The sequence below is a fragment of the Betta splendens genome, chromosome 15 (genome assembly GCF_900634795.4).
Source record: "Betta splendens chromosome 15, fBetSpl5.4, whole genome shotgun sequence".
NCBI classification, from domain to species: Eukaryota; Metazoa; Chordata; class Actinopteri; order Anabantiformes; family Osphronemidae; genus Betta; species Betta splendens.
Genome location: NC_040895.2, coordinates 7,697,781 through 7,712,462, shown reverse-complemented (window position 1 = coordinate 7,712,462; position 14,682 = coordinate 7,697,781). Strand labels below are relative to the sequence as shown.

General features: G+C 49.1%; 1 protein-coding gene across 7 annotated transcripts in view; it reads left to right on the top strand.

Moving 5' to 3' along the window:
* Positions 1-5,559, top strand: part of disc1 (DISC1 scaffold protein) — a 28,336-nt gene extending 22,777 nt beyond the window's left edge. For 6 of the 7 annotated variants that reach the window (XM_055502703.1, XM_055502707.1, XM_055502702.1 and 3 more), the window contains 2 exons: positions 2,576-2,700; positions 4,553-5,559. In XM_055502703.1, coding sequence (XP_055358678.1) covers positions 2,576-2,700; positions 4,553-4,742 — 315 coding nt within the window. In that variant the 3' untranslated portion in view covers positions 4,743-5,559. Of the gene's footprint in view, positions 1-2,575; positions 2,701-4,552 lie in introns of those variants that run through there. The other variant, XR_005898711.2, reaches the window with a different exon arrangement.
* Positions 5,560-14,682: the final 9,123 nt, after the last annotated feature.

Sequence of the window (14,682 nt, the reverse complement as noted above, 5' to 3'; positions counted from 1 at the left end):
AAAGAAATTAACCACTGCTAATTCATGCATGGTCACTTCCATCATTCTACAGTACTGGCCGCATGGCAGAGCAGCGCGCAGCTATTGTAAAGACACAGATCTGCACAGACAAACGTGAACTGTCGCGTGGCTCTGAGCAGCGGAGAGCTGCAGTGATGCATCTTGGCCTGGAGTCATGAAGAAAGTGGGACAGATGGCGACTTACTGGATCTGGAAACTTTCACACGAAACCAAAATTATGGAAAAAGTAAAAACGCGGAATGGCTCGTACAGAACAGAGGATGATGGGAGGCGGCGACGTCGCCGTGGAGGAGCTGGACTCTCCGCCTCACGGAGCGTCTGACCTCTTTCTCCTTTCCATAATGACTTTAAGTAAATGATTTCCACTTAGCTGCTGCCAAGCTGCTGCCCTGCTGCCACAATGGAGATTGATTAGTGTGTGTTCCGTTGTGCAAGTGTGTGTTTTAACACTACTCTATTTTCCTTTAATCTCTGCTAATTGTTCTTTTATCCTCTCAAGGTCCTTACGTTTCCCTCCTCAAACCGACCCAGAGTGTGAAGCAACAATAGCGACAGTATTAAACTGACAGGTTGAAAGCTTTTGATTAGATTTTATAATCGGATGGTTCGGATGATAATATCGTGAGGCTGAGGGAAAGTAGAAAGGGAGACAGGAAGTGAGATGATCAAAGTAAGAGCCAGTGGCAGGAAGTATTTCCAATCCTCATGGCAATATTACAAAATAAAACCTCTATCCACAATCGACTTGAAGAGTTACACAATTGTCAGTATTTAGTTTAAAATGGCTTCTGGGTCGTTTTGAGCATTTAAAACAAGACAAAATAGCTCCAGTAGCGTTAGTCAAAACAAAAAGGTTTTACATTTGAAAACAAGCCTTGTGATGTTCACGCTCCTACATAGCACCAGTGATAACACGCGGGTTAATCATAAGCTAGTTAATTTCCTTTTCAGTTTTAAATGAATACTTCATTGTTTGTAAAAGCAATTATGACCTTGATTGTAATTCCAGTCCAATATTATTGCTGTGTGTTGCCCGCTGGGTGCAAACTGTCATGTCTAACAGCCCCCGTGGGAAGACACACAATTACCTGCTGCCTCTCACTCATTACTGTTTAAATAACCTTAGCAGAGCATCATGAGTATGAATTTAATATCTAAATAACGTACTCAGCCTCGCGCCTGTTTGTTTACTCGCCGTCTAACATCACTGGCGCTGCCGCGCACGGAATCAAGTCGCGACATGCCGATACGCGCACGTGTGTGCTTCTATTATTCACACTGACATGTTGCTCAAATCTAATTCCTCCTTCGTTAGAGGCCGACGCGACAAAGGAAGTGTTGTGCATTGTCTGAATCCGCAGCAGCGGCGCAATAACAGCCAACAAACTGTCAGGGATGTTTACAGCGGTGTCATTCTGCCCACTGAGCTTTTCCTTTTTAATCCTGCGCTTGTATCGACTTCTTCGACGCCGACGGCAGCCTCTGAAGCCTCGATGCTGGAGCTCGACACCGCAACAGGTGGTAACAGAGGACGGGTTTGAGGTTGTGATTACCAAAATAAAAGTCCACCCACTTTAAAGACAATCCCGTTCTCTGAAGTCTTAGTCTTCAGTCTTAATTTCTTACCTGGATCAGGAATAACCCGTACGTATGGTCGCACCTCAGGCCTGTTGTTGTTTTACTTTCGGGGTGTTGAGTCATGCGACGGGAGAGGGAGTGCTATTCCAGGCCAGGGACAGGAGACGCGGCTTTCCAGTGATTGCTCTGACACCTCGGAGCTGCAGGGAGTTGATATTTTCTACCTGCAGCTATGAGTCAGATTAGACCGCGTGCGCGTGTGCGCCGTGTGTCCGTGGGTGTGCGTTCGCGCCGGGTGAACTCCTGCGCGTGTGCTTGTGTCCCCTGCGCTTGATAAGTGTGAAGAAACTAGGACACCGTGTCTGCAAAGGGGCCTGTTCTAATTACGGCCGGCTCTGCTCTCTGGATGCTCCCTGCCTCTCCCCCTCACATCCAGCCTCAGCCGCAGCGCGTCCCCAGCCGATCCGCGTCACGCGGCCTTCTGCTGCGCTGCACCTACAGGACCTCACTAGGAGCATCAAGGGTTCGGTGTCAGCGCTAAAAAAATATTTTCTCTAAAGTAGGCCTCGGTAAAGTAGCTTATTATGTTTAATTTAGGGCTTATATCTTATTCCGGGGCTCAGTTTGTATGATTTTCAAGTTGAAAACTGCAAATGCGTGTTATGATTCATCTTTATGCAACAGCTCTTCTGGTTTGAGACGGAAAAGAGCTCAACCACTACTCCGCTATATTGGCCAGAATCATCTTTGTGCTTTATCTTTGCTTTTTAAAGTGGAGGGGATGATTTAAGGTATTCAGAGGAGTAGATTCCTCTGGCTTTACAGCTGTGCATTACTTCAGATACTTCACTAAGGTCCTAAATAGTCCCTCTGATTATTTAGTTATATGACTATGGATAATGATTTTGAAGTCCTGATCAGTGTTTGCATGATTAGATTGAATGATTCTTTTTCTCCTCTTTCCCTGCATCACCAGGACGTGAGCGGCGAGGCTGAGGCTGCAGACCTGACAGAGCGCTGCGAGCTGATCAGTGACAGACTAATGACCTTGGAAGATGAACTGCAGACGGCCATACTGAACAGGGATCAGGCTCTCGCCCATATCCTTTCACTGCTCCCTAAATAAACATATATCATATAAACCGTGCACTACAGGATGTGTGCTCCTGTCCCCATCCATCCATCTTGGGGACCTAGTTTCCGTGGTCCTGAAGCGCTCCGCTCTCAAACACACACAACACCTGTAGGCTGACAGATGTTCGCTTCGCGCGACTCCATCTTCCGCCGGTAAAAACAAACAGCTCCATTCAGGGAGGGAATAGGAACAGCCCTCCGGCGTCGGAGGATTATGTGAGAGGCTGGAGGTGCTAGCGAGAGAATGAAGCGGTTAGGAGTCCAGGCGAGGCTGCCAGAGGCCTGTTGATGCAGATGCCAGTCACCACGGGCTCGGATTAAAGTCCGCCGACGGGACGGAGGAATGTCGCCGTGACGACCGGGCTCCTGTCACATCCGCACGGCCGCGCTCCCTCCTGACCCTCCTCTGCCGGCTCACTTCCACTTTCTGGCTCAGAGGAAATTGCAATATCCATGATAATGACTCAAATGAAATCGCTGAGGCTGATTGCAGGTCACAATACATAATTTTGCATGCTAATTAGAAAGCTGATTGGAAATAGATTAGTGTGTTTCTCTCGCTCTGCCTTTCCCCCCTTCACACTCTGGGCTTATTAAGACAGATAGAGACGCTAATATTTCAACGGAGCCACATAACCTGCTGATATTTATTTATTTATGTTCTGTCTCACCTAATTTTCCTCGAACGCAAGCTGCCAGGAATAATTTCTAATGTGTCTGAACTGACGAAGGGGTCCATTTATTTTGAGGATCTCTATAAGCAGAGCGCTCCGCTGTCTGTCCATCATCCTGCGCTGAAGCACGGCCAGGCTGTTTTCACATCTGATTAGAGATTCGCGTCACCCGCTGCGCTGTCAGGGGTCGGTACGGGCTCCTCCGCCGCTCGCGTGGTATCAGCGCAGACTGGCAGATGGAGAGAGACACAGATTGGCCCGCTCTTCTCCCCGTCTATCGGCTTTTTTTTTGTGTCCTTACATGTCATTCGCGGCTTTCTGAAGTCGCGGTGGACACTGGAGGATACGGAAGATACCGGACAATGTTGTTGTTGCTCGCTTAAATTGCCCTGAAACTGAAGTCGGGATTAGGCTACTGTTGCCGTGGTGACAGGATGATCAAACCTCCAGTCTCTAAGGGTCTTAATTGAGTCCCTGCTCTGAGCACGAGGAGGTGCACGGACAACCACAGAGACTGGGACTGAAAACAAAAGAGCGGGTCTCCAGCAGAATTATGCCTGTGGTTAGTTATAAAGGCCTGCCATGTAATTCTGAGCCTCCTTGTTCCATTTTAGTTCACTCTGTCTTAAAACTTTGGTCCCTGCACTGTTTGGGAAACGCTCTTTAACATCTCGTTAATTATGAATGAGGACAATCTGTGTCCATTCAGACAGTAAAATGAGCCATCGGGTCCCATCTGCTGTCAAAGCCGTCCCTTTGATTCGCCACTTAAGATGGACACTCGCGATTAATTTGAGTTTCTAAACAGGTTAAACAGCCCTCCCACTGATGACAGCCTCTATCGCCTTTCATTGATGCTTTATGAATAATTTAGAGGGGCAGTCTGTTTGCTTGGGTCCCACACTGCCACCCAGCCTCACACATGCGATGAGCCCATGAATAGTGCATCGGACGGGGTTAAATTGAGTATGACTTAATCGGTCTAGGTGATGTATTATATGGAGCTTGATGCCTTTATCGGATTATGGTTGATCCCTGTTTTCCCACTGTGAGATTTGCCTCCATATTCGCCTGCTGGCTCCGTTTATTTTGCTCTTGTGTGATGTGCTTGGAGCGTCAGCCTCTTCCTTGACTCGGTCTGCACAGTCCCTAGAAAAGGAGGTTCAGGACGTCAAAGCCACTCTGCAAGGCATGCTCGCACAGCTAAAGGAGGAGGACGCACAGGAAGAGCAAGCGAATGACTCAGGAGACGACGACCTCGCGAGGAATGGGACTGAGGAGGAAGAGGAGGAGGAGGAGGAGGACCAGTACTTCAGTGACAGCTGGGACATTTGAAATGGATGAGCCTGAACTCAGCACATTCATTCAACACCGAGCCTCACTGGAGTCGCATCACAACCAGCCTCCGTGGGACCGTGTGTGTAAAGACTAGAACATTTAAGTTCCAGTTCACAAATGGAAAAACACAAGACAAGGGGTTTGACGCAGATGCAAACTTTAAGACACTTTATTTTAAATCTTTTACTTTAACTTTAACCAGATAAAGGTCTAAAGGTGCCTTAAAACACTGAGCCAACACAGTAATTCTTTTTTATTCCAGGCCTTCATGTCATGTTAGGAGTTAATGAAGTCCATCCAGTGCTTGTTAATATTAGACCTTCTTTCAGGGGTCGCTTTGAATTTCAATTACAGGAGCATAATTGATTTTTAAATACAGGCCTGAAACAAACTGAAATCATTAAAATTCCTCCCTGTTTGAATGAATACAAATTTAATTCATTTGATGTCGACCTGCCATTTTGCTGGACTTCAGTTACATGTCGTTTTGTTTGTGAAATGATTCCATTGCTAACACAACGACGTTTGTGCGTGAAAGGCAATCTCCCCCTTCACGAAGAGTCATTTACGTAGAAAACACTGAAGTATAAAATATCAGTGGGCACATAAATGACTCATTTACACCCGTTGTTTGTTTGTAATCTAAAGTTGTATGTGTGACGCTTTTATTTTGGCGGAGCACGGTAATCTTCTTCATTCCACTGTGTCATTTTTCAGGTTTTAATCTCGCGTGCAGCTTGAAGTTGCTGTACCGTATGTCATATTTATTCCTTACAGCATCTTTGCTAATTACAGCTTGTCCCATTCAGCCTAACGTTGTGTCCTGCTGTTTTCTCCTCATATTGAGTTACAGCCCCTCTGGCGCTTTCCCCCCTCATCTAAAATGTGCGGGCATGCTGCCAGGCAAGTGAGGTCAGCGATGACATGAAGGAGATATCACCACAGTAATAAAGGTCCTCTAGTGAGGTCTTTAGGGGAAACACGGGCTTCTATTGTTATCTCAGCTCGCCAGCAGTGGTGTGGCTAATTGGGGGGTGCCAGGGTGTTGCTTTGTCTCCATCTGATCTCGCCTGGCGCTTTTTTGGGGAGGATGGAGCAGCGGAGGCGTGTCCGTAAACGCAGCTTTCTCACGTCCCGGCCCAGAAGCCTGGCACGTGCACCCCCTCTGCCAAACACCCCCTGCCCATAATTAAATCTGTGCTCGCGCCACACTGTGGCCCACATGGCAGCTCGGCACGAAAGACGGCCATGCAAAAAAAAAAAAAGAAAGGAGGTCCTGATGTAAAATAAAGCATCACAGCGTGAGGGTGCCTTCCACCGCATCACTCCTGCATTGTTCGTTACAGATTCATATTTGTTCAGACATTATTCTCATCTGCTTTCTTCTCTTCCCCACAGTCTAAGTCACATCTGCTGCTTCTGTTGCTGCCTCTGTCAAACTTCACGTCCTTGAGCGGCACAAATGGAGTTTGCAGTGATCACAGCGGCCGACGCAGCGTCTGAGGTTCTTTTCACGAGCGTCTGTCTTTCTATTCAGGAGGAGGTGGACAAAGGCAGACCGCGGCAGCGGCCGTCAGTCCTTCTTGGCTGAGGTCGCCACTGGCGCTTGTAGATTTGATCAGCTGTACTGCAGCTCCGGCCAAACCAAATAACATTTGCTCGGTGAATTGGTTGAAAACAGCTTCTCCAGCCATGTTTTTGATATTGGGATTAGGAAGGAATGCCTGAAAAATGAGCTTTACAGCGTAAACGTGATGACATGGTATTTAATTAAAAACACTCACTAGACACACATGTACATTTAGTGGGCACATTATATTTATGAGTTGCTTTTTCTTGGTTACAAGCCGCTAATCAGATTAGCCTGACATGCTAATTTTAGCTGCTTTTGCATGACTCCAAATAAATAAATTTTTAATCAAATATTATGTCAGACAGTTTTGTCATATTGAGTTCTTCAAAATGCTAATTAATTCCTTTCATTTGCATGTCTACTTGTGGTTGAAAAGGAACCAAACGATTTTGGATGTGGGATCAGATTTTTTCTCCACTGAGTCGTTTTGTCGTCTGACAGGAACGCGCTCAGGTTCTCTGATCCGCGAGGGACGCGTGGATGGTGTTGCAGATGTTCCTCCTGCAGTGTTTCATCCAGCGCCACACACACACACACACACACACACACACACACACACACACACACACACACACACACACACACACACACACACACACACACACACACACTCACTCACCACTAATTAATGCAAATGAGCTGTTTTGTACCTCGCTGCCTGTCACACCCTCTGAGATTCCCCGTCCTCCCGTCAAACTGACACCCTGGCGCGTGTGAGTGACTCCACATCCGTTCTGGACACTGACGCAGGGGAAGTGACTGTTCTGAGGGTGGTTGTACAAACAATAACCGGACGTTGATCTTAATCCTGGTGCCGTAGCGTTTTATAGGAAGTGGGTTTCATTTAAATTCAATCTGCATTTTTTTCAGCTGCTGAATAAATTCAAGTGATCAGTTAAATAGGGAGGGAAATCCAATAAATTAATAAACATTTTTATATGATTTAATTAGAAATCTCCAAAACTCCAAATCTGCATATCTCTCTGCGTGGCACCAATGAAAAGCGGAGCAGGTCGAGCGGAGACGAGAGGAGAGAGGCTCATTTATTCCTTTTCCTGTGGTCAGGTCCCGACGATGAAAATCACACTTAATTATAAACACGGCACCAGTGGGAGCTGCAGTCTCCTCAGGAACGGACCTATTTCTGTCACATACGGCTGTGTGAGAAATCACAGGCTCGGAGGAAACGCAAACACGTCACTTTCTTCTTTGTGTGTTCGCTGTCATTTAAAGACATGAGAAAGCTGCTAAAGGTGATGATCAAACTACTCCATGGGCTCTTGTTCAGTATCCTGTATTAAGGATGTGTTTGATGTTGTTTTAAAATTTAACTTAAAGCCAGAAGTAAATCGTGTGGCTGCTCTCAGATTCCCCTTACTCTTAAGCTCTCCACCCAAAATAAGATAAAAGCCAGGAGAAACCATCACATCTCTTTACAAAGATTTACAAGATCCCAGTTGGTTTGTGAAGCGTCAGTCGAGCCACGAACAACAGTTGCGACAGCGTTTCTGTGACGCTGTCTCACGTGGAACATTGAGAGGAGTGAGGCCACAGAGCAGCGGCAGCAGGAACCGATTATTACCACGACGTCCGAGGAGGAAAAACCCACATCGTTAGTAATTCCTCAGGGGAGAGCTCCTTCGTTTAGAGCTGCAGGAGCACTTCCTCCAAGAGGCTCAGGTTCACCTTGTAGCATCCTACAGGGACGCGGCTGTCACAGGAACGCTGAAATATCATGCCCGCGCTGCCATCCTTCCCACTTAGTCGGGGAAACAGACAGGTACCACGGCAGGGAGAGACAGGATCGATAGATGTGATGGATGGAGCCGGCTGACTTTGGGAGAGGAGAAAAAAGCAGCCAGAGCTCCCGTGAGCGATGAGGAGGTGCCACGGACGCACGGGCCTCTTCCTCTCCACCCGAGCTGCCGCTGTGGCTTAATGAGACTAAGAGGAGCTCCTGACCCGATGGGATGCTGGTCCCCAGCAGCTGTGACCGGCACCGGGTGAGATCTTCCCTTTCTGGACGCTGCTGGTGACTAAAATGTTAAACCATTCTGATTAATGCATAAAGCCGGATTAATCAATATCCCTTTATTAACAATTTGCTGACTGACCAAGGATCACCTTAAAGGGCTTGTATTGAATCCGTGGGGAATTGTTATTGATTTTGCTCCCTCTGTTTTATATGTAGGCGTCCACGGCCAGTTTGCGTTCATTGTTGAAGTCATTGTTTCCGTTTAGCCTCATTACGCTTTACTCTGTTCTCAGCAAAAAAAGCTTGAAAACCCCATTGTCCATTATGTGGTCAGCACCAAGCTGCAGACAGAGTTTGTTACAGCTGGACACCAACGCAGAATGAACAATCAACAGTGACCTGCTTCCTCGTATGTTCCGCACTCATCCAGAACCTCAGCTCTGTTCACTCCACGCACTGTACACGTAATTCCAACAGGCAAATATTTTTGCAACGTGAGACATTAATAAAGTCACTCTGCGCCACATTTGACTCCTCCACTCAGTTCCAGTAGCACGGGACGTTTTAATAATTCATCTTGTTGAACTATGGATCATTTCAGTGCATTTATATCACAGCGCTGCCCTCAACGAGAGAAGATGCAGGGTACTAATATTAAAGCCCTTTGATTGTTAAACGGCATTTACAAATGAACGCATTCTTCTCAGCCACAGCGGGACACAGATGCAGTTTCTACCTGGTCAATATTGAAGCACTATGTCATAACTGTGGGGGAAGATTCATGAAAAACGCTGAAATGTGTTAGTGCGCTGCCAATTCCTCAGTTCTGTCCACCGCTGACCTTTAACGCACGGCTTTGATTAATCAGGGGTTTTTACTTAATAGATTTCTTCGCCGACTCCCCATTGATTTGTGTTGCGTGTTCATTTCATCTGAAAGGGGTCAGTGTCTGGGTCGCGCTGAGACCGGACCGTTAGAACGCCTGGACGCTAACGTGCCCTCAGTGCGCGAGGCCGATGGGTTTGTTTAGGGTCTCTATAACCGCACACAAACAGAGAATCCATCCCAGCGAGGGCCCAGCGCGCTATTTATAGAAACGTAGCCTTGAGACCAGTAACATTTTAATAAATGTGTCAAGAGCGGCTTCGTGGGCTCTCTTAAACTCTCCCATCCTTTCAGCGCCGACGCGCTAATGCAACAAACACACGACGAAGAGCGGCCCGAGGACATTAGTGCCATTCGGAATTTGAAGTGGAATCGCTGTGAGAAAAGGAGGAAGGAACGGCGAACGACAGAGCCAACGCGCGGGGGGGGGGCGAGTCGTCCTGTGTAGAAGACTGTGACACACATCTGGGAACGGATGCCTGCTGGGAGATCGACGCCACGCGAAGCAGCGCTGAAATGCTCAATGTGTCACAGCCACGTTCCTCTCTTGATTTACTGTTACTGTTACTGTTACTGTTACTATTATCAATCGTATTGTGACGGCACGCTGTTGTTTTGTTTTTTTTCGATTGAGCTGAGCTAATGTGAGCAAAACAGCTGTGACGGAACCCGTTCGACGACTCACACAACATGTAGAGAAGACACTGCAAAATAGGGCTTAGCCTAATTTACTGGGGGTGGGGGGGTGGGGGGGGGGGGGGTGTAGCTGAAGCATGGGTCCCTACACATCTTCAAGCAAGAGAAACAGCCCACGCGACCTTCTGACATGTCCACGTGTGGAGCGTCAGCGTTGTGAATGAAGGCCGTGTCGGGGTCAAGGGGAAAAGAACAAATAGCAAACGTGTTCCCGAACAGCTCAGACCTCCGAGGATTAATAATACACAGCTACCGATTAATAATGCAGCCACGCCACGGCAGAGGAGCTGCCATGTCCAGCCAGTCCGCTGGGAGCCATGGGGTCACTTTGTTGTGTTCACCCCCCCCCCCCCCCCCCCCCCCCCCCCCCCCCCCAGGCAGCCATTTCTCCTGCAGGAAGTGAACTTCAGGAGTCCTTCGCAGGACGAGGCGGAAGCAGCTCCGTGTCCGCTCTCACAGCAATAAGTGCACATTCATCACCTTTTCCTGCATGATTTTGCTGCATTTATTACGAGGCAGGAACAGTGCAGGACACACACAAAGACGCACACAGACGCACACAGACGCACACAAACCCATTCTGGCAAAATCAAATTAAATTTGGATCCAATTTAAAGCTATATCTGATTAGAAAATGTTCTGCAATATGAAAAATTGCCAAATTATGCTCTCTGCGTTGTTTCTCCCATTTATTCTTGCACTGTATACGCAAATACTACGGAAATCAATTTAACCCTCCAGCGTTAATGAGTTGTCAGCCCCAGTGAACATCTTGTTATCGGCGATAAGGAAAAATCCAGGAACGGCGCATCACCAGCCGACTGGGGAGCCCGGCGCAACGCTGGCCTCTCTTTGTTTCGGTTGCCATGGCGCCGGCTCATCCGTTCCCCGCGTTCCCCGGTCTGGCTGGTGTTACTACTACTTACGCGGCCCCTGAGCAGGCGGCAGTGCATCGGCGTGCCTGGGAGTGCCCCGTCAGCACAACCCTGAGCAGAGCCGCTGGTTTATCTGCCAGCGAGCAGGCTGCGGGACGGGCGAGGCGGCAGCAAGGTAAAAATAACCTCCTGGAGGATGAGACTGAGACCCAGAGGCCGTCGGGGCGGAAGACGGAGGAAGTGGATGTTGCATTTGATGGCTGTGCTCGCATCACCATCCCGCTGCGTCTGTGTGTAACTTTGGCGACCGAACAATCAGGGCCGCTGTGACGCCCCCCCCCCCCCCGTGTGACGGCTTCCTGTCTGAGAACGCTGCCAACGCTGCATCTTTCGCTCCCGTCCGTCGGCGCGTCCCCGCGCTGATCGAAGCAATGGGGTCAGTGTATTTCAGGTTTCGCGGCACATGTCACAGAAAATGTTGTGCCTCCTCTCCGTCGCCTGCATCCGCGGCGTCGCCCGAAATAGCCCCGTCGGCTCCTTCCATCCATCAGCGTCGTGCTCGACTGCCTCGCTCTAAGCAATTACGGCTCCAATTGGGCTTAATGACACAGAGAGGGAGGCAGATCTGCAGCTTGGGGAGCGACCACGTGCTATTTATAAGTCTTTTGAAAAGACACCTGACGCGGCTCCAGAGCTGCAGCCCATTGGCTCAGGTGTTTCTCCCGCCACACCGTGACCTACTTCCTCCCCCATCCGGCGTCGATGACTCTGCCGTTGAGGACACTCCCTGCGTCAGGCCGCGTCATCCGTCTTCGTCCATCGCCACGGCCGCCTTCAGCTCGGTGGCACGTGACAGCTTCAGCGCCAGCATCCGCGCGGCTGATTGATATCTCCATCGGCGCTCCCACCCGGGGATCGTGGAAACGAATGGCAGGAGCCCTCCGTGCTACATTAGCTGCTAGGAGGGGGAGGAGGGGGAGGAGGGGGGTATCGCTCGGAGCACAACTCCACCTCATCTACATGCTCGCGTCTCTCCAGACGCCGCTTGGCAGCTACGCTAACTTCGACATGACCAGACTTGAGCTGGTGTTGCTGCGCCGAGGGTGTTGGTTCCGCGCGAATCAGCCAGCCGTGCTTTAAACAATGCGCCCATTATAGTGGAGGGAGGTGATTCCCTGTCAGCGCTGACAGCAACTCATGCAGCACCGGGGCCTTTTTCAAGCGCTTTACAGTGTTTCGGTGACGCCGACGGAAGCGGCTCACGTGGATAAACTCGCAGTCGCATCGGAGCAAAGTGCGACGTGTGTGAGACTGGGTGAGGTTTCTCATGCGGACACGGGAAATGATCAACTCTGGTGCTTCAGTTGAAGTAAAGTTGTGTGAATCCAATATTATTGTCTGGGTTCATGAATTCGCAACACTGGGTGAAAGTAGGGAAACGTGGTCATAAAAGATGTAAAATACATGTATCTTGTCTGCACCCAACCTCCAGCCCGTCCCACTGCCTCCTTCTGCATCAGTCCGGCGTCTTCCCGCAGGTCCGACCCCCTCCTCCTCCTCCGTCAGGAGGTCTCATTGGTCATGAAGACGCGGCATGGGGGGAATTCGAAGCTAAAAGACTGTTTACAAATGTCAGGCTGGTCCTGCCACACTTGTAAAAGATAACATTACAGAGCTCCCAGAACACCGACTCCCACAATTGGAAGATAATGGAAGGTGACTTTTACAAATGTGAAGAGGTGGCCTTTTCGAAAGGCATTTCATCAAGTGTGGCCGTAGCCACGGTGATTGCCCGAGCCACTGCTGCATGCCAGATGTAATTTTCATTATACGGCGGCCAAATGGCTCTGCCACTCATCCATCCACATCTATGGAGACGGGGTAGTTATTACTCCATGAGTATCTGTCTCTGCCAGAACCAACGGGCTGCTCTGCTAAAAATACGGCCCGATTTTAGTCTAGTAACTGACGGATGGCTCCATCTGCAAAACCGCAGAGTTTCATTTCCATTTACAGTGTATTAAAACTAAGAGTATAGGTTGAACTACTCATTTACTGTGAAATTTTTAAATTGGGAGCGTGCCAGTTCTGCGGCGCTTCTGTGATTACTCGCAGGGTGGCTCCACGTGATTGTCCCCCCAGCGTCGCCCCATTTCTAAATCTCTAGAACCCCCTCTGCTTAGTTGCTGTATGGGCTTTTAATTAGAATTAATTGTGGCCAGACAATATTGTTCCCCCTTTTGCTCTAAACCCGCTCCGTCTCTCCCTCCACTCTCCCGGTGTGTTGTGAACCAGGAGGATAACGGCTGCTAATGCACTGACCCCTCTGCCCGAGAGTGAGGCCGATGCCCCCCGGTACCGGGCTGCGTGGGACCGCCGCCTCCTCCATCCGAGGCAGGAACGCGGCTGCGCAATGCAGGAGTTTGCTTCTTTTTTTTTTTTTGGTGCTTTTAATGGCTGAGCAAATCATTTCCCCTCTGTCCTCCGGGAATCTGCAATCTGGAGTCGGCACGAATCGAAATGGGACGAGTCCCGACGTGAACGCGGCGGCGTCGGCGCAGCAGCAGGCGCCAGAAACGGTGACGAGGGCCACGCGCCGGATTGACTCGAACGCTTGCGATGTTCTTTCTGTCGCATCCCATCGGTTTGTTGAGCCTCGGCGGATCCGTCCCGAGGCGGGAGCTGCACTGCCTTTGACCTGTTGGCGCTGCAGAAGGTCATTGCACCACTGGTGGCAATGGCAACACTTATCTATTGTTGCTGCACGGCCTCCCTGGGGCGCGGGGGCGTGCGGCGGGCGGCCGCTATGATTTATAGAGCAGCCGAGTCGCGCTGACAACTCTGGATGTTTGTCCCATAACACTGAGCCTCCTGTTTCTCTGTTTGTCCTGCTCCACAACGTATTCATTACCGAGCTGGGCTGCGGATTTGAAGCTTCCGTCTCGTTTTCTCACATCCCCCCATACTCACCACAGTAACTAACAGACGTAATGACGGTAAACGAAAGCGAGCTGACAGACCGCTCGAACGAAGCAGCAAGTGCCACGTCTTCCCCTTCACAGGAAGGAATCCAGCAGATGGACTCTTTGCGTTCAGTGCGTGAGCAGGCAGCGAGCTTCTCCTCGCAATAACCTTGAGGCTCGAAGCAAATCCTTCTTCAATAGCACGTTCATCTAACCATGACGTCAGTTTTCTGCACAGTCCATTTGATCCTTCCTCAAAAGCTTGTTCGCTCATTAATCGTTTACTACTGTCTGATTTTTTTCAAATGTCCTGACAGTGAGGAGGTTTCAAACAGTCACTGTGACAACGTGGAACGCTTTTCGTTTTGAGAGAGACTGTTTTTGGAGTACTGTATGTCTACATTGACTTTGTTGACAGTGTCCTATGATAATTGAGACTAAACAGCTGTTAAAGTAGTGTTAAATTAATAAATAAATAAATGGAAGTGCTGAAGAAGATGTGAAAACACACGCAGGTGCAGGTGAACACAATTAAAAGGAACAATAGCTGACGGAGCCCTTTTAGTTTCTGTGCTTTGTCAGGGCTTTTGTTGCCGTGGTAGTTTCCTGGTCCTCTGGGTGGAGGCAGCCTTACTTTTAGAGAGGCAGATGGAGGATTATAGATGGTCTAATTGCCCCTGCCCTGCAAGCACCTCCCCCATCTGCTAAAAGGGGATCCTGGAGGCTTTCTCCTGCCCAGCTGAAGTTACCACTAAGACTGTAACTGTCTGAGAAGAAGCCGCACAGCTGCAGGTGACACTTAAACTGTGTGACTTTGGCTGGAGCCAACAGAGCTATCTCCATTTGCGTCCAGGCTTTGTTTTCTGCTAACTGCTATATTGAAAAAAGAATATTTGATTTGTATTCATGT